At 39.5% G+C, this 22,398-nt stretch overlaps 1 protein-coding gene across 5 annotated transcripts in view; it reads left to right on the forward strand.

The window, feature by feature from the left end:
- Mbd5 (methyl-CpG binding domain protein 5) overlaps nucleotides 1-22,398 on the forward strand; it is a 191,870-nt gene that overhangs the window by 151,740 nt on the left and 17,732 nt on the right. For 3 of the 5 annotated variants that reach the window (XM_059260441.1, XM_059260439.1, XM_059260440.1), the window contains 3 exons: nucleotides 1,853-2,878; nucleotides 4,347-4,555; nucleotides 8,761-9,969. In XM_059260441.1, the coding sequence (XP_059116424.1) occupies nucleotides 1,853-2,878; nucleotides 4,347-4,555; nucleotides 8,761-9,969 (2,444 nt within the window). Of the gene's footprint in view, nucleotides 1-1,852; nucleotides 2,879-4,346; nucleotides 4,556-8,760; nucleotides 9,970-10,070; nucleotides 10,428-22,398 lie in introns of those variants that run through there. The other 2 variants (XM_059260443.1, XM_059260442.1) reach the window with 2 other exon arrangements.

Below are 22,398 nucleotides of genomic sequence, written 5' to 3' on the forward strand. Positions count from 1 at the left end.
TCCTGCTGATGTCAGGAGTAATAGTAACGAAACCCTTTTATTTGTATAGACGATTCAACTGACAAGCCTTTTTTTTTTTTTACCTGTTTTTGATTCTCATAGCAATCATAACCATGATGGAAATTTTTTCTATGAACACTTTGAAATAAACTTCCTTAGGAGAAAATCCATGATAGCTGGGTGTGGCGGTATGTGCCTGGAATCCTAGTAGCCACAAAACTGAGGCAGGAGGATCATAAATTTGAGGCCATCTGGGCAACTTGAGAAAACCCTATCTGAAAATAAGAAAATTTGGTGGTGTAGTTCTGGGGTTTGAGGGTTTAGGTTTAATTACCTATTATACACACAAACACATGTGTGCACGTGCGCGCGTGTGCGCGTGCGCGCGCGCGCGCACACACAAACACACACACACACACAAACCAGTAGCAAGGTATATGAGAAAATGCTCACCACTGTGTTTATATGTGATGATGGAAATCAAAATATAAATGCTAAACTTTATCAGCATAGCTTAATAAATGTAGTTATTTTACATACTACATAGTTTTAAAAAACTAAAAGTATATAAAAAAGAAAAATTATTGCACTATTCCATTTGATGAAAACAAGAAAATACCATATTTTTACTATTGCACAGTTTTGGAAACATTCATATACTATCAGAATAACAGATTATTAATCATTTTTTTTACTGTTAAAAGCAATAATAGTGTGTTGGTGAGAAATAAGCACTATTATACACAGTTTAAAGGAATATAAATTGAATGTGTATTGATCCATTTCATTTGAGGACAGTTTGACAATATATATGTAAAGGTTTGTGACTCTGAAATTTCATGTTCAATAATGTATCCTTGGAAAATAATTGTGCAGCCCATTGTGGTGGCTTACACCTTTAATCCCAGCACTTCGGAGGCAGAGACTCTGTGATGTGAGTTCAAGGCCAGCCTGGTCTACATAAAGAGTTCCAGGTCAAGCAGGGCTACACAGTGAGAGCCAGTCTTTAAAAAACCAAAAAAAAGTAGGCAACTGAAAAGATACATTAATAATTAATAATAATATTGATGTCAATAATTGTTTTCAAAGTATTGCAAAATAATTGAAAACAAAAACATTCATGATTATATGGTGGTTAAATTATCATATACTAATACTAGAAACTAGTAAAATGATTCAGTATATATCAATTAACAAGGGAAAAGTATTCACTAAATTGATAAATGAAAAGTTACAAACTTATAGCACAATTCTGTTTTGTTTTGAAAATACATGGTTTTGTGTGTGTGACAGAGAATGAGTGTGCGTGTGTGCGTGTGTGTGTGTGTGTGTGTGTGTGTGTATGTGTACACCTGAATATATATATACATACTGGTATGGAAAATCAGAAAGCTATACAATAAAATATTTGATATTTTGTATTAACATAGGTAATTTTTATTATCTGCTTTATGTTTCATGTACATCCTTGTTTTAAGGGAATTTGTTTTGTTCATTAAAAGAAAGTAGTATCTTATAAGTAAGACCAAACACCTTCATTAAGTGAAAAGGTATGATTTTGAAAAAAATGGAAGCTTTTATGTACCACACTGAATGCATGAGCTATAATGTAACATCCTTGCCCAGCTTCACTTTGTGGAGCTATGAACAGAAGTCTATTTGCTTTTCAGCACACTTTTCAGTACACTTATTTTCAAAGTGAGTTAAGTTCCATTAACAGATGTCAAATCATCTATGATACAGTTAATCTACTTACAGTGAAGTCAGTAGAACAGATGGAAATGTATCCTAGGAAATGTTATGTGTCATCTTGTCCACAACTAATGGCTGTGTTTCTTTTTTCTCATTTTAGGTGGTCCAAGCCTACCATCCTCCATAGCTATAGCTGGCAGCAACCACCCTGCCATCACAAAGACAACATCTGTTCTCCAAGATGGTGTCATAGTCACCACCGCAGCTGGACACCCACTGCAGAGTCAGCTGCCCATTGGGAGTGATTTTCCTTTTGTTGGCCAGGAGCATGCCCTTCATTTTCCATCCAACAGCACTGCAAACAACCATCTTCCACACCCCTTGAACCCCAGCCTCCTCAGTTCTCTACCTATCTCTTTGCCAGTGAATCAACAGCATCTCCTAAACCAGAATCTATTAAATATCCTCCAGCCTTCAGCAGGAGAAGGCAAGTCTGAGATCAACCTCCACCCTTTAGGTTTCCTCCACCCGAATGTAAACGCTGCTTTAGCCTTTCTCTCCGGTGACATGGATGGGCAGGTATTACAGCCTGTTCACTTTCAGCTTTTAGCAGCCCTGCTCCAGAACCAAGCCCAAGCAGCTGCCATGCTTCCCCTGTCATCTCTCAATCTGACCATCTCAGATCTTTTGCAACAGCAAAATACCCCTTTACCCTTATTAACACAGATGACAGCCCCACCAGACCGTTTGCCAAGCAATCAGTCAGACAACAGCCGAGCTGAGACCCTTTTAACCAGCCCCCTGGGAAACCCTTTACCGAGCTTTACAGGCAGTGACACTACTTTTAACCCCCTGCTCCTCCCAGCTGTCACTGGGGCCTCAGGATTAATGGCCTTGAATCCCCAGCTGTTGGGAGGTGTCCTGAACTCGGCATCGGCCAACACCGCTAATCATCCAGAGGTTTCCATAGCAACCTCCTCCCAGGCAACCACTACCACAACCACTACATCATCAGCAGTGGCAGCACTGACTGTCTCAACACTTGGTGGGACAGCAGTGGTGTCAATGGCAGAAACATTGCTGAATATATCTAATAATGCTGGGAATCCACCTGGTCCAGCTAAACTCAACAGTAACTCTGTGGTGCCACAGCTACTTAACCCTCTACTGGGGACAGGTCTGCTTGGTAAGTTAATTTTTTTTCACAAATTTTTTTTTAAGAAACGTTTTTCTAATTCTCTTTTCTCCTTTTTAAAACTCCATTTTGTCACACCATTTTTAAAAATGTTTTTATTATGTCACAGCTTATTTAAGGAAATAAATATAACAACACTCACACAAAACTATAGCTAAACAAACATGAAATGGCTTTTTCCTTTTCTCCAATTCTAGCATTACTAAATACCACTGTAATCTGCTTTCTCTTATCTTCTAATTCTGATGCCACCTAAACCTAACCGACCCTCCATTCTCTTCAGCCAAGAGCAGTCTGCATCTTGTAAAGCACCTTTACTTCTGTTTTACTTGGCGTGGCATCACAGGGTTGGGATGAGCAGCTGCACTAGGGTCCAGGGGAACCCTGAGAAGCCGAGCTAAAAAGGCCAGGCATCAAAATACTCCAAGCTGAGGTTTCCCCCAAGATCAAGGAAACTGTCCCTCTATATAAATCTAGATTTCCTCGGAATTGTTCTTATACGTATGTATTTGTGCCATAAAAATAAAGTCCTTCACGTAGATTAGCCTATCAAAAAAAAAGTTGAAAATAATGTCAAGTATTTATAATGATAGGTGTAGGTAACAACAGGTGGAAGTGCAGGAAGTGTCCATGAAACCCAGAAACAGAAGCAAGTGTACATGATGGTATCAAGAGCGTCTTGATACACTACAAAACTCATTATTCCGATTGCTGTATTTTATGGAAACTTTTATAATGCAGCACAATTAGTTCTGTCTAGACCTAAAATCGTTATAGTTAAATAACTCAAAAATCCTAGTAGACATATATGTCTTGTTACAAAACTGTTCTCAAAATTTTCAACAATCTAAAACAACTCTGAATTTTAAATATAAATACAACCAGTTATTAATGCTATCCATGGATGTCACTGATTTTAAAATCTTTATGACAACTAGAGCAGTGAATTAATTCTTTTGTATTGTTAGGTTTCTCTACAGTTTTAATTTTAGCTGACTAACATTTTAATGCGAAACAAAATGCATATTTCTAAACTAAGCCTCTAATTTTATTTGGTGGTATTTATTGATGATTGTGACTTAAAACTGAAATTTTATAAATGAGACAATCTCATACCTACTCTTTGTCTCCTTGTCAACTACTTATGATTGCTAAGGAAATTTTTCAACCTTTAATTGTAGTTGTTCTAATACTAATAGCCATAGGGAATCATTTAACTCTGAAGCTTAACATTAATGACTAAGTAGTCTTTATGTGGTATAAAATACAAGGCTAATCATGCAGATAAAACTAAATGCTAAAGGTACATTTATGGATAAGTGAGGCTGATAAAAATAACCAAATTGCCCACGTAAGTTCAGCTTTTAGTTCGTGTTTCAGGAGTTCTCAGGTGCAAAAATAACCATAAGATCTCTGAAGAAATACATTGACTTATACTTTATATTTTTCAAAACTGTAGGTGATATATCATCAATAAACAATTCTTTGAATAACCATCAACTGAGTCATCTACAATCGCTGTTAAACAGCAATCAAATGTTTCCTCCGAGTCAACAACAGCAGCACCTTCTCCAGGGACACCAGAATCTCCAGGCCTTCCAAGGACAGCCCGCAGTCCCTTGCCCAGCTAACAGTAACCCCATGGCTTGTCTATTTCAGAACTTCCAGGTACTTTCCTCCCACATGTGATTTTAGCTGAAAACAATGTCTGGTTTTATTGAAATAATTAGGCAGGAGGAATGAAAAAGTAGATTGTATGCCCTTTAGAGTCTACTGATGGTTCTTTCTTAATAATGAGGATTGTTAAACATGCCAGGCTTTTGTTTAAATATAACTTTATTTTGTATAAAGCAATGGTCTTTTTGGAATTGTAAGTAAGACCTGGTAGTTCTACCCTCCTCGGCCCTTTTGCGCCTTGTGCCCACATTGTGATCAATCCCCACTTCCTTCAGTGTTAGCTCTCACCACACTCCATCTTCCTGGCTTAGGCCATGTGGTCCTCTATGTCTACAAAGATGCCTAATATATTAAAGATTATAAAGAAAGAGTGATATTATATAAATGTGAGACTAAAATGTACAAGATTAAAAAAAAAAAAAGGACAGGGCTCACTATGTAGTACAAGCTAGCCAGTCTTGAATTTGCATCCTCCTTCTCACACTCCATCATGCTGGACTTGTAGGCATGCACCATCACAGACTATAAATAATAAAACAGAAAGCTTTTTAATCAAGATATCAAGCCAGTAGGTCAAAAGAAAAATGTGTAACCAAAACAAAAAATTTAATTTCTATATGATCAAAGATATTCTAAAGTTAGAGATGAACCAAATGTCAGGAAATATACACATAATTCATACCACCTAATTGACACCTCTCATCTTAAAATACATCCTATAAATCAGGAAGAAAAAAGGATCACTGACAAGGAAATAGGGAATAAATCTAAATAGACAATTCATAGAAAATGAAATATGAATTATTCATAAACATGAAAAGAATAAACAATTGTGTACATTACTGTGTATGTCAGATTGATGGTACCCTCTGCTGGCAAAGGTCAGAAGAAATTCTCGCTTTCGTTGTTGGTCCATCTGAATGCTGGCTGAGCTTTATTAGCCTGTTTTTTCTTTTGTGATGGAGGTCAGACCTAAGGCCTTGTACATGCTGGACAAATGCTCTACCACTGAGCTGCATATTCAGCCTGGCTTGTAGACAAATTTCTAAACGGTCTTATTAAATAAGAAACACAGAGCCAAATACAGAGGTAATAGCCAAAGAGATCAGAGCAATAGCCATGACTAGCCTTAGCTTACCACCAGCAGTAGCTTCCGCAGAGAGAGCTTCCTCCTGTCTAACCTGTGATTTTATTGCCTTTCTGTTTTGTCTTTTCATTGGCTCTAAGCCCAGCCACATGACTTCCTCATCACTGTCTGTCTATATAGACCTCCAGGTCTCTATGGTTGGTACTGGGATTAAAGGTTCGTGTCACCGAGCTTGGCTATGTCCTTGACCACACAGAGACTCTGCCTGCCATGTGATCGGATTAAGGGCGTGTGCTACCACCACCTGATTTTTGTTTTATGGCTAAATGACCTCTGATCTCCAGGCAACTTTACTTATTAACATACAAATAAAATATCACATTTCAGCACAAATAAAATAATCACCACACTGGCTCATTTTCTTTGGAGGATAATTTGGTAGTTTATCAAGTTTTGAAGCATATTCATATGTGTGTGTGTGTGTGTGTGTGTGTGTGTGTGACACACACACACACATATATGTCTACTAGCCCAGAAGTTCAATTTATATGTGTTGGCTTAAGAGAAATCTTCAAATGTGAACAGAGGAGCACATAATGAACAAAACATTCATTATAACATGGAATCAGAAATTAAAAGCCACATAGCTATTCATCAATCAGAAAATAATTATGTTACATAATGCCCATCTATAAAAGCTTAAATGATTAGGTAGACTTATTTAATACAATATACAATACTTCCTGCAAGAAGATAAAATTCTAACACTAGTATTGGTAGAAGAGTGGCACAGTACGTTTCTATATATGTTGAAAGGGTAGGAAGGAAGGAAGAAGAGAAACTAGGTATTGACCTGCATGCTTTAATATTTTTAAGTGTTAACCAGGATGCTCTACAGCACTGGTTTCCTCTGAGAAGGGAATTAAGATTAGAGTAGGATAAAAAGTGTTGGGCTGGGTAAAGAGTGGTGATGAGTACCTATTTCACCAATAATGAAATATTCACATATACTGTAGTAAATTAATTCATAGTGGAATATGTGCCTACCTATATCACCAAGAAAACAAGCTAAAGCCTGAAGTCCACTCATTAGACACGAGAGCATCTCAGCAGAATGCAGTTTAGGGAGGCATGGTGGAAGCAGAGTCAGATTGCAATGGTTAGAATGATGAATGGGACATTGAGAATTACCAAATGAGTTATTGCTTCAAAAAGCAAACTATGAGGAGCAAGAGACCTGGAGTAGTGCTCCAAGGGAACGTCGGGTTGAGCACTAACCTTCTACATGAGGAGGTATGCACATAATATTATATGCTAAAAGGAAGATCCAAAAAAGTATATGAAAGTAAACATGAAGAGAAGAAAGCGAGGTCCCTGAGAAGTGGAGAGCTTCCCTCCATAGAGCAGATGGAAAACTGGACAAGATCTAAGAGAGGCGTAACCACTGGGAGATATGTGCTATTAAGGATCAGGGAATATCATAGTGTAACACATCTCACCATGAGCTCCATTTTCTCTCCGGTAAGTAGGGTCATCTACTGAGAATAGGGTGTGAGATGAGATGGCAGTTAGTGTGAAGAGATAGAAGATTTGTGGAGTTGTGGAGAAAATGGTATCTGACTGGAAGGTCATAGGATTGAAGGAGAATCAACAGGCCATCGTGCAGGTTGGAAACCATAAATTCCTATTCATAAAATACTTCACCTTCCTGTGGATATAGACAAAACCAGTAGTTAAAATGATCCAAGATTTAGGTTTTATCTGGCAAGTATGGACGGGGTGGTAGCAAAAGAGTGGCCTATGAGCCGTTGAATCCTAGGTGCTGGTTTAGTAAGGAAGTAGGCAGAGACCAGAAGGGAGTGGTCACTGGGCCAGGACTGAGCAGAAATTATGATTGCAGGACCGAGGGACCTAAGGCCTTAGCACTAATTCTTTTTTTTTTTTTTTTTTTTTTATTTTGCAATACAATTCAGTTCTACATATCAGCCACGGATTCCCTTGTTCTCCCCCCTCCCGCCCCCCTCACCTTCCCCCCAGCCCACCCCCCCATTCCCATCTCCTCTAGGGCAAAGCCTTCCCCGCAGACTGAGATAAACCTGGTAGACTCAGTCCAGATAGGTCCAGTCCCCTCCTCCCAGGCCGAGCCAAGCGATCCCTTAGCACTAATTCTTACATGGTGTTAGTGAAGTTAGAAAAGCCACAGGGAGTTTTCAAACTGCAGTAATGCTTCCTGTACAGAAATCCCCTCCCCTGACCTCTTCCTGTCTAAGAATCACTATAGACAGTGTCCTTTTTGGCAGCATGAGGATGTACCTCATGCAGTGGCTGGATAAGGCTGAGGAGCAGGAATCACGACCCCATCTGAAGACTTCAAGAAGTATCATGTGTGGCTGGCGAGATGGCTTAGAGAAGATAAAGGCTTTTGTCTCATAGGCCTGGCAACCTGAATTCAATCCCCAGAACCACATAAAGTTGAGAGGAAACAGCCCCCCCAAAAAAAAAAATCTGTTCTCTGACCTCCACACATGTGCCCACATAGATCATGTACACAATAATGAATAAATTAAATAAATAAATAAAATTTAATATGTAATGTCATCAAAGTAATGCATTGTTAGGAAGGAAATTTATTTTTATTTTATCTTCTATTTCGCTCAGTTAAATATAATCATTAGTTACTGATCATTTTAAAAATCTGGCTTCTTTGGTCATCTGCAACTTGAATTTCAAGTTTCAAACACCTGTAAGACCATTGGGCAAGCAGTGTCATCACCTAGGAACACCTTGTGTCCAGCTCCCTCAAGTTTAGTTTTTCTAGGAAATGTTTGGCAATGATAAGTTTAAAAAGATATCTGTTGAATTATTTCAGCTAAAGCAGTTACCCAAATATAGAAATATAATGGACGTGTAAGGTTTTCTTTAAAGAATGATTTTCCCTTTCAGTTTGATTCTTGTCCTTTGTACTTTCCTGTCAGTTGTTCGTCTTTTGGTGACTCTTGGAATTACGATCTTCCTCTTTAAGAGCTTTAAATTTTTCTCCTCTCTCTCTCTTTCTCTCCCTCCCTCCCTTCCTCTCTCCCTCCTTTTCACCGTTTCCTACCTATTTAAGGTGAGGATGCAAGGAGATGCAGCTCTTCTGAATAAAAGAATAAACACTCAGCCGGGCCTCACAGCACTTCCTGAGAACCCAAACCCTGCACTTCCACATTTCCAAGATACACCTTGTGAGCTGCAGCCAAGGATTGACCCATCCCTTGGGCAGCCAGTGAAAGACGGCCTCGTTATGGGTGGCCAAGGCGATGCCTCTGTAGATGCCATTTACAAAGCAGTTGTCGATGCGGCCAGCAAAGGGATGCAGGTTGTCATCACGACTGCTGTCAACAGTACAACTCAGATCAGCCCTGTTCCGGCTCTGAGTGCCATGAGTGCCTTCACTGCCTCTATTGGTGACCCGTTGAACTTGTCCAGCGCTGTGAGCGCGGTCATTCATGGGCGGAGCGTGGGAGGAATGGACCATGATGGCAGGCTGAGGAACGCAAGAGGAGCGCGGCTGCCCAAGAGCATAGACCATGGGAAGAACTCCAGCGAAGGAGATGGGTTGGAGTATTTCAAGTCAGCAAGTTGCCACACATCCAGAAAACAGTGGGATGGGGAGCAGAGTCCCAGAGGGGAGCGGAACAGGTGGAAATATGAGGAATTTTTAGATCATCCAGGCCATATCCACAGTAGTCCTTGTCATGAAAGGCCCAACAATGTCTCTACACTGCCATTTCTACCTGGGGAGCAGCACCCAATACTGTTACCACCAAGAAATTGTCAAGGGGATAAAATTCTGGAGGAAAATTTCAGGTATAATAACTACAAAAGAACTATGATGAGTTTTAAGGAGAGACTAGAGAACACTGTGGAAAGATGCACACACATTAATGGAAACAGACCTCGTCAGAGTCGGGGCTTTGGAGAGCTGCTAGGCACTGCAAAACAAGACCTAGTCCTAGAGGGGCAGTCTCCAGGTTCTTCGAATAGTTTGGAAAGTTCTCTGGTCAAAGACTACATCCATTACAATGGAGACTTTAATGCCAAAAGCATTAATGGGTGTGTGCCTAGTCCCTCAGATGCTAAAAGCATTAGTAGTGAAGATGACCTAAGGAATCCGGACTCCCCCTCTTCACATGAGTTGATACACTATAGACCAAGGACGTTCAACGTTGGTGACTTGGTCTGGGGCCAAATCAAAGGACTGACTTCCTGGCCTGGAAAATTCCTAAGAGAAGACGACGTTCACAATTCATGCCAACAAAGCCCCGAGGAAGGGAAGGTATACCAATCTTTATCCATTGTCAAATACTAACCTCTGTTCAAATATCAATTATTCTGTTTTGTTATCATCACTTTGGATTCTTTGGATTTGATTTTAAGATTCTTCATGACTCATTGAGGTCTCACAAGCTTCTGGAGCATAAAATGAAGAGGGGATGGTTATAGTCACCAATGTCATGTTGACAAGGGGTGAGTCATGAAAACCTTACAGACCCACTAGGCTCAGGGTGCCCCTAACCCTCAACCAGACTTCTAGGGTCCTGTTAACTCCATCTGCCTTCTCTGTGTTTACATAGTTCTTTATTCAGTAGAGGAAGGCAAGTGACAATGACTGGGGAAAATATGGCCGAGGAAGGGCTGCTCCCATGGAGCAAGGTATGCCGACAGACAGCTTTCCTCTACGTGCTAACCTGTGACATCCAGAGGTGGGGCATTGGTAGAATCTGGGTGAAGTTAAAACCATTACAGAAAGCAGCTGGTGACATCTGAATTCAGAGGAAGTTCTGGGTCTTTCTAACATGTGGAAATGTTTACATCAGTAGTAGTCTGTGTCTACTTAGCACAACCTGACCATATAAATTAAATGAAAATATACCCATGAACTACCATCCGACTTAGAAGAAATCAGTAGGGGTGTCTGCCCTCTCTTACAATTAGTACAATTGGCTGCAAGAAACATGCAGAATGTTTAAAGTAAATAGAAACATTTTTTTCTGAACCAGAAGGAGAAATCATGCTCAATTCCCTCATATGAAGAAACAGAATTTCTTGTCCTCTTAGCTAATAAAAAAAAAAAATCACTCTTACAGGTATACTTTGTTCTCTTAAAGAGGGTATTGTGCAAAGTGATTTCAGCTTTGCTCAGACTTAAGCTGGCACTTAGATTTAATGGCAGGAAACCAAGAGCATTTTTGCCTGCACAATAAAAGGACTGTCTTTCGTCAAGGGGACAGGAGGTCCTCAAACCCATGCTTACAGTGCCTAACATACACTTGTCACAATACACTTTGGGCCTGGTGTTTCTACTTTTGATAAGATAATGAATTCCATATTTTACTCACAAAACATTTTATTCTTGATCCTCTCTGAGGCCAGCCAAGCATCTGTTAGGTTGATAAAGCTAAATATTTTTGACAGTTTGTTCAAGAAGTAATTAGAAACAGCAAAAGTGGGCTCTTATAAGTAGAACCACTCTAAATACAAGACAGAGTCATTAAACTGCTTTACAGTTTCTGTGCGAATGAACCAAGGCTGTTCAGGTGCCATTTTGTAAAAATACATACCTAAAGAAAGATTACCACCCTCCCCAAACATTATTCTTGCCCTGGTCTGCATCTAGATGCCATTGTATACCCTCACAAGATAAGGGCATGCATTGTTGTGTATATAAGTCTGTACGGTATGCATGTGTGTTTGCAATCACATAGGCACAATATATGGGTGCATATGCACATGTATATGTGTGCCTGGGGAGATCCTGGAGGTCCCAGGTTGATGTCAAGTGTCTTCCTCAATCTCTATTTACTGTACATATTGAGGCAGGGTCTCTCACTGAACCTGGCTCCTTTGTTTCAATTAGTCTGGCACAGTCCCCTGTTTCTGCGGAGTTATAAGTGGGCCACCACACCTGCCTGGCTTTCATGTGGAGATCCAAACTCAAGTTTTCATATGTGGAAAACAAGCATTTTACCTGCAAAGTCATCTCCTCAAGCCCAAAATCATCTTCCTTTAACACGTTTTGCATTAAACAGAAGACTGAATCTCCTGATTCATATGTGTTTGAATATGGTTTTTTTCTTTTTTAAAATTTATTTATTTTACATTCAGACCAAATTTTTCCCTCCCTCCTCTCCTCCCAGCCCCTCTCCCCCATACCCCCCATCCCAATCTACTACTACTCCGTTTCTCTTCAAAAAAGAACAGGCCTCCCATGGATACCAACCAGCTATGGTATATCAAGTTGTAGTAAGACTAGGCACCTCCTCTCCTATTAAGGCTGGTCAAAGCAATCCAGCAGGAAGAAAGGGTCCCAAAAGTAGGCAACAGACTCAGAGACAGCCCCTGTTCCCACTGTTAGGAGTTCCAGAAGAAAACCAAGCTACAAAACTGTAACATACATACAGAGGGCCTGGGTCAGTCCCATGCAGGCTCCTGGTTGTTGGTTCAGTCTCTGTGAGCCCCTGTGAGCCCAGTTTAGTTGATCCTGTGTGTTTTCTTGTGCTACCCTTGACCTCTCTGGCTCCTACCATCCTTCTTCCCCCTCTTCTGCAGGATTCCCCAAGATACACTTGATGTTTGGCTATGGGTCTCTGCATCTGTTCCCATCAGTTTCTAGGCGAAGCCTCTCTGATGAAACTTGAGCTAGGCACCAATCTATGAGTATAGCAGAATATCATTGGGAATCATTGTGTTGACTCTCCCCACCCCTGCCCCAGTTGTGTTTGGTTCTATCCTAGGTCTCAGGGCTAACACGCCTCTGGGTCCTGGCCATCGGAGTTGAGCTCCCTCTGATGATATGAGTCTCAAGCTGCATCAGTCACTGATTGGCCACTCTCACAATTTCTGTATCACCATTAGCCCAGCACATCTTGTAGGCAGGACAAATTGTAGGTAGAAGGTTTTATGGCTGAGTTGGTGTACTAATTCCTCCACTGGAAGTCTTGCCTGATTAAAGAAGATGGCCAGTACAGGTTCTGTACTAAACCATTTAGGCAGTGGTGGTGCACACCCTTAATCCCAGCACTCAAGAGGCAGAGGGAGGCAGTGTGAGTTCGAGGTTAGCCTGGTCTACAGAGATCCAGGACAGCCAGGGCTACACAACATGGTGAAACCCTGTCTCAAAAAAATTCCCCTCAAAAAAAAAAAAAAGAACAAAACAAAAACTTTTGTTATCAAGATACATGAAAAGTATTTTTAATACTGGCTGTTTATGTCATTATAGCTTTGTAGTATAATTCAGATCAGGAATGGTGAGATCTCCCACAGTTCTTTTATTGGTCAAGATTGTTTTAGCTATCCTGGGTTGGTGGTTGTTGTTGTTATTGTTGTTGTTTACATATAAAGCTGAGAGTTCTCCTTTCAAGACATATGAAGAATTATGTTAGAGATTTGATGGGGATTGCCTTGAATCTGTAGGTTGCTTTGGTAGGATGGCCATTTTTACTATATTAGTCCTCCCAATCCATGAGCATGGGAGATGTTTCCATCTTCTGATATCTTCTTCAATTTCTTTCTTCAAATCCTTAAAGTTTTATCATACATGTCTTTCACTTGCTTGGTTAGCGTTACCCCAAGATATTATATATTATTTGTGGCTATTGTGAAGGGTGTTGTCTTCCTAATTTCTTTCTCAGACCATTTGTCATTTGTGTATAGAAAGGCTACTGATTTTTGTGAATTAATTTTGTATCCAGGTACTTCGCTGAAAGTGTTTATCAGCTGTAGGGGTTTCCGTGATGGAATTTTTAGGGTCACTGATGTATTCTCTCATATCATCTGCAAATAATGATGCTTTGACTTCTTCCTTTCCAATTTGTATCCCCTTGGTCTCCTTTAGTTGTCTTATCTCTCTAGCTAAGACTTCAAGTACTATATTGAGTGGGTATGGAGAGAGTGAACAACCTTGTTCCTAAATTTAGTGGAATTACTTTGAGTTTCTATCCATTTAAACTGATGTTAGCTATGGGCTTGCTGTAAACTGCATTTATTATGTTTAGGTATATCCCTTTTATCCCTAATCTCTCCAGGACTTTTACATGAAGGGGTATTGTATTTTGTCAAAGGCCTTTTCTGCATCTAATGAGATGATCTTTTTTTCCTTTTAGTTTACTTATATAGTGGATTACATTTGTTGGTTTTCATATATTAAATCACCCCTGCATCTCTGGGATGAAGCCTACTTGATCATGGTGAATGATCTTTTTGATGTATCCTTGGATTCGGTTTGCATGTATTTTACTGAATATTTTTATATCTATGTTCTTAAGGAAAATTGATCTGTAATTATCTTTCTTTGTTATGTCTTTGTTTGGATATCAGGGTAACTGTGGCCTCATAAAATAAATTGGGTAATGTACCTTATGTTTCTATTTTGTGAAATAATTTTAGGAGTATTGATGTTAACTCTCATTTAAAAGTCTGGTAGAATTCTGTACTAAACCATCTGGCCCTGGGCTTTTCTTGGTTGGAAGACTTTTAATGACTGCTTCTATTTCCTTAGGGGTTATAAGTCTATTTAAATTGTTTATCTGATCTTGATTTAACTTTAGTAAGTGGTACCTATTAAGAAAATTATCCATTTCTTTTAGACTTCCCAATTTGGGGGGGGGGGGGTAATAGGTTTTTAAAGTATGTCCTTATGATTCTTTGGATTTCCTCAGTGTCTGTTGTTATGTCCCCCTTTTCATTTCTGATTATGTTAATTTGGATATTCTCTCTCCTTTTAGTTAACTTGGATAAGAGTCTGTTGATCTTACTGATTTTCCCAAAGAACCAACTCACTGTTTCATTGATTCTTGGTATTGTTCTCTTTGTTTCTATCTTACTGATTTCAGCCCTGAGTTTGATTATTTCTTGCTGATTATTTCTAATCCTTTTGGGTGTGATTTCTTTTTTTGTTGTAGAGCTTTCAGGTGTGTGTGCTATTAAAGTTGCTAGTATGAGATCTCTCCAGTTTTTTTTTTTTTTGGTTTGTTTTTTTTTTTAAACACTTAATCTTGTGAACTTGCCTCTTAGCACCACTTTCATTGTGCCCCCTAAGTTTGGGTGGGTGGTTCATTCATTTTCATTGAATTCCAGAAAGTCTTTAATTTCTTTATTTCTCTCGACACATTTTTTTTTTTTCGAGACAGGGTTTCTCTGTGTAGCTTTGCGCCTTTCCTGGGACTCACTTGGTAGTCCAGGCTGGCCTCGAACTCACAGAGATCCGCCTGGCTCTGCCTCCCGAGTGCTGGGATTAAAGGCGTGCGCCACCACCGCCCGGCTAAGGATTTTTTTTTTTTTTTCTTGACACATTTTTAATTCAATAGAGAATTGTTCAGTTTCCATGAGTTTGTAAACTTCCTGTTGTTGATATGCAGCTTTAATCTAGGCTTTCTGGGAGTGGGATGATTATAGGCCTGGTTTTGTCTCTGTTAGGTGAGTGTTTTGTTCCTTAGTTTCTGCTTCCTCACTGGACTTTGGGAGATTGTTCTGGCTGTGTGTTGCCTGGTAGGAGATTTTCAGTGGACCTGTTTCCCTGGCATGTTCAGCTGGTGTGTTCCCAGTGTATGTCTGATGGTGTTGGAGACTGGGATACTGGGATGAGTTAGGGCATGGAAGGTTGGAGGAGAAAATCTTTATGACCCATTGGGGATAGGTTCACAGAGGAAAGGGAGATCACAGCAGATTTCCAGCTTCAGAGCTGAGGATGAGACTGGATTCATTGAATCTGGGAGAGCAGAAGTAGAAGTGTAATCTGGGAGAGTAGAAGTAGAAGAAGCTTGCCTCCTACTTGTTGCCCTGGCAGGAGCAGCCCTTAAGTTAGCAGGGGGGGTGCCTGCTGGGGTTGTGAGCTGGGACAAAGTAGAGTCCGGGAGGGAGGTTAGAAGTGGAGATCTATGGGGTGCACAGGAGATGGAAACAGGGTGGGTAGGAAAGGCTGCCACGGGTGTGCAGCTGCAGAGCTTTGGAGAGGAGAGGAGTGACTGTGAAAGCCATAGCAATGTAGGAAGGGGATGAAGGAAGGCGGCAGCAGGTGTTCTGTTGCAGAGCTAGGGATGAGACTGGAGATTAGATTTGGAAAGGAAGAGGGAGTGGTGAAGGTCTTTGGGTGGCTTACCTTTTTCCATGGCCTGCTAGACAGCTGTGTTCCCAGGAAGTGTCTGCTGGTGTTGTGGAGGCTTGGATCATGGGATAAGTACGGGCGGGGGAGGAAGGTTTAAGGAGAGGATATTTGTGATGCACTGGGGATGGCATCAGAGAGGAAAGGGAGACTACATCAAGTTTTCTGCTACAGAGCTGGGGATGAGTCTTGGAACATTGGGTCTGGAGGAGCAAAAAGCTCAATTTTTTTTAAGATTTTTATTTTTATGTTTATCGATGTTTTTTGCCCGTATGCATGTATCTGTACCACATGAGTACATGGTGCCCATGGAGGTCAAAAGAAGACATTGTATTTCCTGGGAATAGAGTTATAGATGGTTTTGAGCCACCATGTGGACAGTTGGAGATTGAACACAGGTTATCTGCAAGTGCAGCAAATGCCTTTGACCACTGAGCCATCTCAGCCCCCACATCTACTGTGTAAAGTCTGTTTTCTTTAGTTTGGTTACCAGTTTATTTGAATATGATTTTTTCAAACATCTTTCATTTTGATTGACCTTTCCCTCTGTCCCATCATCTCCTCTACCCACTCCCTGTCACCTCCCTGCTTAAACTTTTCCATTCTCAGCATTCCCCTTCTATTTCTGTATTTCTTATGTTGTACTATCCCCCTTCCTGATACAAGCCCATCCCAATAGCTTGGCTTCTACAGTAACTCCAAGTTGAACATGCATATTTGGAGATTGGAAAGCTAGGATCAAAAAATGAAGAACATATGACATTTGTTTTTCTGGGCCTTTACTCAGCATAATTTTTTCAAGTTCCAGCCATTTACATGCAGATTTCTTAATTGTATTTTTCTTTCCAGCTAAATAAAATTCCATTGTGCATATGTACCATGTTTTCAATATCCATTTGTCAGTTGATAAACGTCTAGGCTAATCTGGCTTCCAGGTTATTTTGTGAATAGAGCAACAATGAACATGGATGAGAAAGTATCTCTTTAATAGAATATAGATTCCCTTGAATATACATCCAGGAATGGAATGGCTGGGTCAGATGATAGCTCTATTTCTAGCCTTTGGAAGAACCACTATACTGTTTTCTATAGTGGGTGTACCAGTTGGCACTTTCACCCCATAAAGGTTTCTCTTTCTCTACATCCTTGAGAATATTTGTCATTTCTTGATGATAGCCATTCTCTCTTGAGTGAGACAGAAACCCCAAGTGGATTTAATTTGCATTTCTTTTGTCTAATGGTGTCAAACACTTGTTAATTTATATATTAGCCATCTATATTTCTTTTGAAAAGTCTCTGTTCAGATATATTAGTTCATTTTTTGGATTGGGTCATTTGTTTTCTGTATGGTTTTGTTTTTGTTCTTTGTATGGCCTATAGTTAATACTCTTTTAGATAAATAGGTGCCACCTGCTACTTTTGATCATGTATGAACTAGCCTTAAAAGGTTGCTACTCAGTAATAATCAAAACATAAAATTCTTATTTATTATGAATAAATCTGTTCACTGTTTTCGATGCTATCCCTTTGTTCTTCATATTTCATTGCACTTCTATGTGTATTCTGAACTTTAAAGACATCATCATAGTGACACAAAAATGTTTCCTTTCCAGGAAACATTCATGGTAGGAAAAGTAGAGAGGCACTTGTTAAGTAACCAGGAAACTTCTACAGATAGCATAAGTGCACAGGAGCTCCCTTCCTGGATTGACACTGTAACTTGGTCTACATGGTTGTCTTTGCAGGGATAGTGTAAAGATGGCTCTCTGGTTGATTGACTAAAGCTGTCAACTTCATCCTTATTAAAACTTACTCATTTGGAGGCAGCATGGTTTCTGTTTTTCGGTTCAGCATTGTCACATGCACAGGCTTTTGAGAGTGTGGTGCATAATGAAAAATTGGCTATATTTATGCTCCAGGGTTATGAACTTAAAAGATTGCACCTGGGAACCCTCTTTGGGAGATGTGCCTTCCTTAATTTATTTTAAAGAATGGTGTTTGTGTACTTGATGACAGGTGATAGCTAAGTTGTACTCTTAGTACTGTGATTCTGTATCCCAAATGTTCCATGTATATTCACACTTCCTACTCTGTCTTCCTAACTAACCAGTGTTGGAAATGAATCTTTTCCTAGATAGCCACAGTTGTGGAGTTACATTTTGGCTAGCATTATGACAAAGGCAACCAATACTCTGTTGGCACAAGAATCTTCTTAAAAATGAAGCAGAGTCATGTTTGGAGGTAATAAGAAAGATAAATCCAGGCCAACAAAGTCGGTCCCTAGTCCAAATGTGAAAGATAGTGAGAATGAAGAACTAGATCAGCCCAAAGATATGAATATCAAGAAAAATACTAGACTGAGTGAAAAGGTGGGTAAGACTATAAACTTCACTGTAGTGACCTTTTGTTCCCCATAAGCAAGACTGAACCAGACTCAGAAGTTTATCCCTCCTCAGTCTGATAACTAAGGTCAATGTAGATGCCAGTTCCCAAGCTTTAATGCAACTTTCATCTAGACAGCAGCAAATGGAATCTAAAATCTAAGGTGAATCAAATCCATGCTTCTGTGACACATTTTCCTAGAAATTCAAGATTGCCCCAAACTTCTATTCTGTTGATGTATCATGGCTTGATAAGATACTTAATATCACATTGAAATAGATTTGCTTCTTAGTAATTCTGTAACACTTAAAAATACTTCAATCCCAGTAGACCAGAAGTGGCTGCCAAAGTGCTGATGAGAGTAACATGGATAAGATGATGATTAGGGGGATGGGGGCCCTGGTTGGCACACTGAAAATGCCAGGGTTTCTTATCAGTTCTACAGCTGGGAAATGATCTTCATCCTTCTTATCACAAATAAATCAACTTTTATACCGAAGTTATTATTTATCACTAATTTCTGTCATCTCAAAAGTACTGAAATAATATTACTCTAAAGTTAGTAGGATTTTTCACTTTAAAGATGTTCTTTTTAAGTATTTACTGTTGGCCGGGAGGTGGTGGCGCACGCCTTTAATCCCAGCACTCGGGAGGCAGAGCCAGTCGGATCTCTGAGTTCGAGGCCAGCCTGGGCTACCAAGTGAGTTCCAGGAGAGGCGCAAAGCTACACAGAGAAACCCTGTCTCGAAAAACCAAAAAAAAAAAAAAAAAAAAAGTATTTACTGTTATCTTCGATGTTTCTATTTAATAATTTTATAATAGCTAATAAATGCTTCATATTTATGTATTACTTCAAATCTGTGTTTGCCAGAGTTTAACTAGCACTGCTTAGCACTTGTACTATTGGTCATTTACTATTTTTCTTTCTTTTATGTATTGATTGATTTATTCCATCAACAAATACTAGTCGTGCATTCATATACTAAGCTTTATGCCACTTTCACAATTTAAATAACTTCATTCTTCAAATATCCTACATGAGTTATTTTTAAATATGAATTTATACAAATATGTAATGGTTAAAATATTGAAAGATTTTATAATGTTCTACTTAAAACATTATCACATATATCAGCAGCATTTTGGGAAAGGCTACTTTGGTGTTTGTAAAGCAGATTTGTGTTCATGTTCATTAAGGTCTCTGACTAATCAAGATGTAATCTTTATCTCCACTTTACGGAGGAGAGAACTGAAGCTCAGAGAAGAGGCATTGCTAAGAACATGAGTCACAGGTGTTCAGGCAGATCCCAACCTTGGTCTTCTAACTTTACACATAGTATTCTTCATCACCCAGAACCCCAAGACATGCTAGCAATAGAATGGGAGGCTTGAAGACAGATGTCTCATTTCTGTTATGAAATCTGTGATATGACTGGTACTCCATCCTTTGTCCTTAGTCTGATCTATGGAGAGAGACATACAAATTTAGAGGGTAGCTTGATACCATGTCCATTTAATAAAGTAATAGTAAATTCACTCTTGGACCAGGATTCTTGAACAGATAGATGTACAGTACTAGGAATGTATTTCCTTCTGTGGAACAGTTCTTAAATCCTATCAGAAAGTGTGTGGTTGCCCCATAATATTCATGCCACTATTGTAGTGGATAGTCTTGTCTCACTGATCATTGTATCTCATAGGATTCATAGCTAGGTAAGACTGTTGACTGTAGATAACTCCCCTCACCTCACTCCCACCAAAGCCTACACAGCATCCTCTGGTACTACATGAACTAGTCAAGAAAGGAAGCTTCCTGTTTAATACCAACCTGATTTCTCCATATCCTGTGACCAAAACGTGCGTTATCTTCAGCAATAGATTTTTGCCATCAAGTTCTTGGTGTGCACCCATGAACCATGCAATATCCTATATTGTTTTTGGAATCTCCAGGATACCGCTGACCAATAACTGGAAAGGAAATATGCAACACCTGGCAAAGGGCTTTTTGTTTGACCATTTATGGCTTCTGGGAGGAACATTATCCTGCTTGCAGAGTGATCCCAATTAAATGTCTTTCTATGAATATATGTATATATGAAGCTTAGTTTAATAATAAGTTTTTCATGTTTTTTTCAAACAACTTCAGTGTTGGTTATCTATCTTCTACCCTCCCCCCCCCCACACACACACACACTTTGTTTTACTCTCCTATTCCTCTATTTAAACCTCCATCCCTATTTTTCCCCTTTGATTCTTCATGTCACCTGTGTTCCACTACCCCTCATCCTTAAAATCTTTCTTTCCCCTTCCACTAATCATTTTAGATTTTCTAGTTTCCTAGATTATACTCCAGTTTAAACACACAAATATAAAGATTTAGTGCTAAGATCCACATATGAATGAAAACGTACAAGATTTGTCTTCCTGAGTCTGAGCTTCCTCAGTATAATATTTTCCAGTTCTTTACATTGACCTGCAAATCTCATGATTTCTTTTTTCTTTACAACTGAATAAAATTTCGTTGCATACAAGTACCCTACTTTTATTATCCATTCATCAGATGATGGACATCTACACTGCTTCCATGTCCTAACTATTGTGAGTAGAGCAGCTATAAAAGTGGAGGAACATGAGTCTCTGTAGTTGTAGATTCTTTTGAATCTGCATGCCCAGTCATGGTATGTTTATCACTCTAAAGGTGGTGGGACATAGGAGGATGGAGCTGATAAATGAGGGGGGCTAAAGTCTCATGCAGTAGCCAACTTTATTCAGAGCACCGGACAATTTATACTCTGAGGGGTAAAAGGAGTCTCATGAGAAATCGTACAATCACAAAGGCAAGCCGCATGTGACAAAAACATGTTTTTCAATAGGGGAATATGAATAACAACAGCTGAAGTCAGCTCGGTCCTATCTGCTACACTGGGAGGGGCATGAAAACACATTCCAAGAACAATTTCATGTTTTTAAAGAAACTGAGGTCACGAGACTCTTGTCTGGGTTTCTTGAAGTTTTCTCACAAGCACTTAGAATTCTTCTTTTGGACTGTGTTGAAGTGGTATAGTTGAGACATAGAGGAAATCTATTTCTAGTTTGTTTTGAAGAACTACCACACAGATTTCCACAGTGGCTGTACCAGCTTGTACTCCCAACAAAAATAAATGAAGGTTCCCATTCCCACATCCTTGCCAATATTTGTTGGCTTTATTTTCTTAAACTTAGCCATTCTGACTAGGGTAAGATAAAATCTCAAAGTAGTTTTAATTCACCTTTCCATGGTAGTTAAGGATTAAAAAATTCTCTGATCATTTTTATGTCATCTTCTAAGAACTCTGTTCAATTCCATAGCCCACTTTTTAACTGAGTTGTTTGTTTTTCTGGTATTTTGGTTTTTTTTTAGTTCTTTGCACATTCTAGACACTAATCCTCTGTCAGATATATAGCTAGTAAATAATTTTTCCCATTCTGTGGGATGCCTCTTCAGTCTGTTATTTTCCTTTATAGGACAGAAGATTTCATGCGATGCCACTTGCTGGTCCTTGTCTTAGATACTATTACTGTCACTATTAATTACTATTACTGTGATAAAGCACCATGACCAAGGCAACTTATAAAAGAAAGCATTTGATTTGGCTTATGGTTTCAGGGGGTTAGAGTCCATGATGGCAGAGCAAAAGAACAGCTTAGAGCTCACATCTTGATCCATATCCACAAGGCAGAGAGAGCCCTGGGAGGCGAAAGAGTCTTTTGAAGCCTACAGTGACACACCTCCTCCAACAAGGGCATGCCTCCTAATCCCTCCCAAACAGTTCCACCAACTAGGGAGTAAGCTTTCAAATACATTAGCCTATGGGAGCCATACTCATTCAAACTACTGCAGTCCTATTTCCTGGGTGACCAGAGTCCTATTCAGAAAGTCCTTACCTGAGTCTGTACTCTCTGCTCTTTCTTCTAGAAGTTCTAGAGTTTCAGTTCTAACATTGAACTTTTTGGTTCATTTGTAGTTGATTTGTGTGCAACTTGAGAGAGAAGGATAAAGTTTCATTTTTGTACATGTAGGTATCCAGTTTCCCCAACACCATTTGTTGAAGATGCTGTCTTTCCCCCAATGTGTGTTTTGTCATCTTTGACAAAATTCAGGTGGCTTGGACTTGTATCTTTTTATCCTCTAATTGAGTCCCTTCATAGTGTGTCAGGTTTCACACCAGTGTCAATATGTTTTGG

The sequence above is a fragment of the Peromyscus eremicus genome, chromosome 4, assembly GCF_949786415.1.
Source record: "Peromyscus eremicus chromosome 4, PerEre_H2_v1, whole genome shotgun sequence".
NCBI classification, from domain to species: Eukaryota; Metazoa; Chordata; class Mammalia; order Rodentia; family Cricetidae; genus Peromyscus; species Peromyscus eremicus.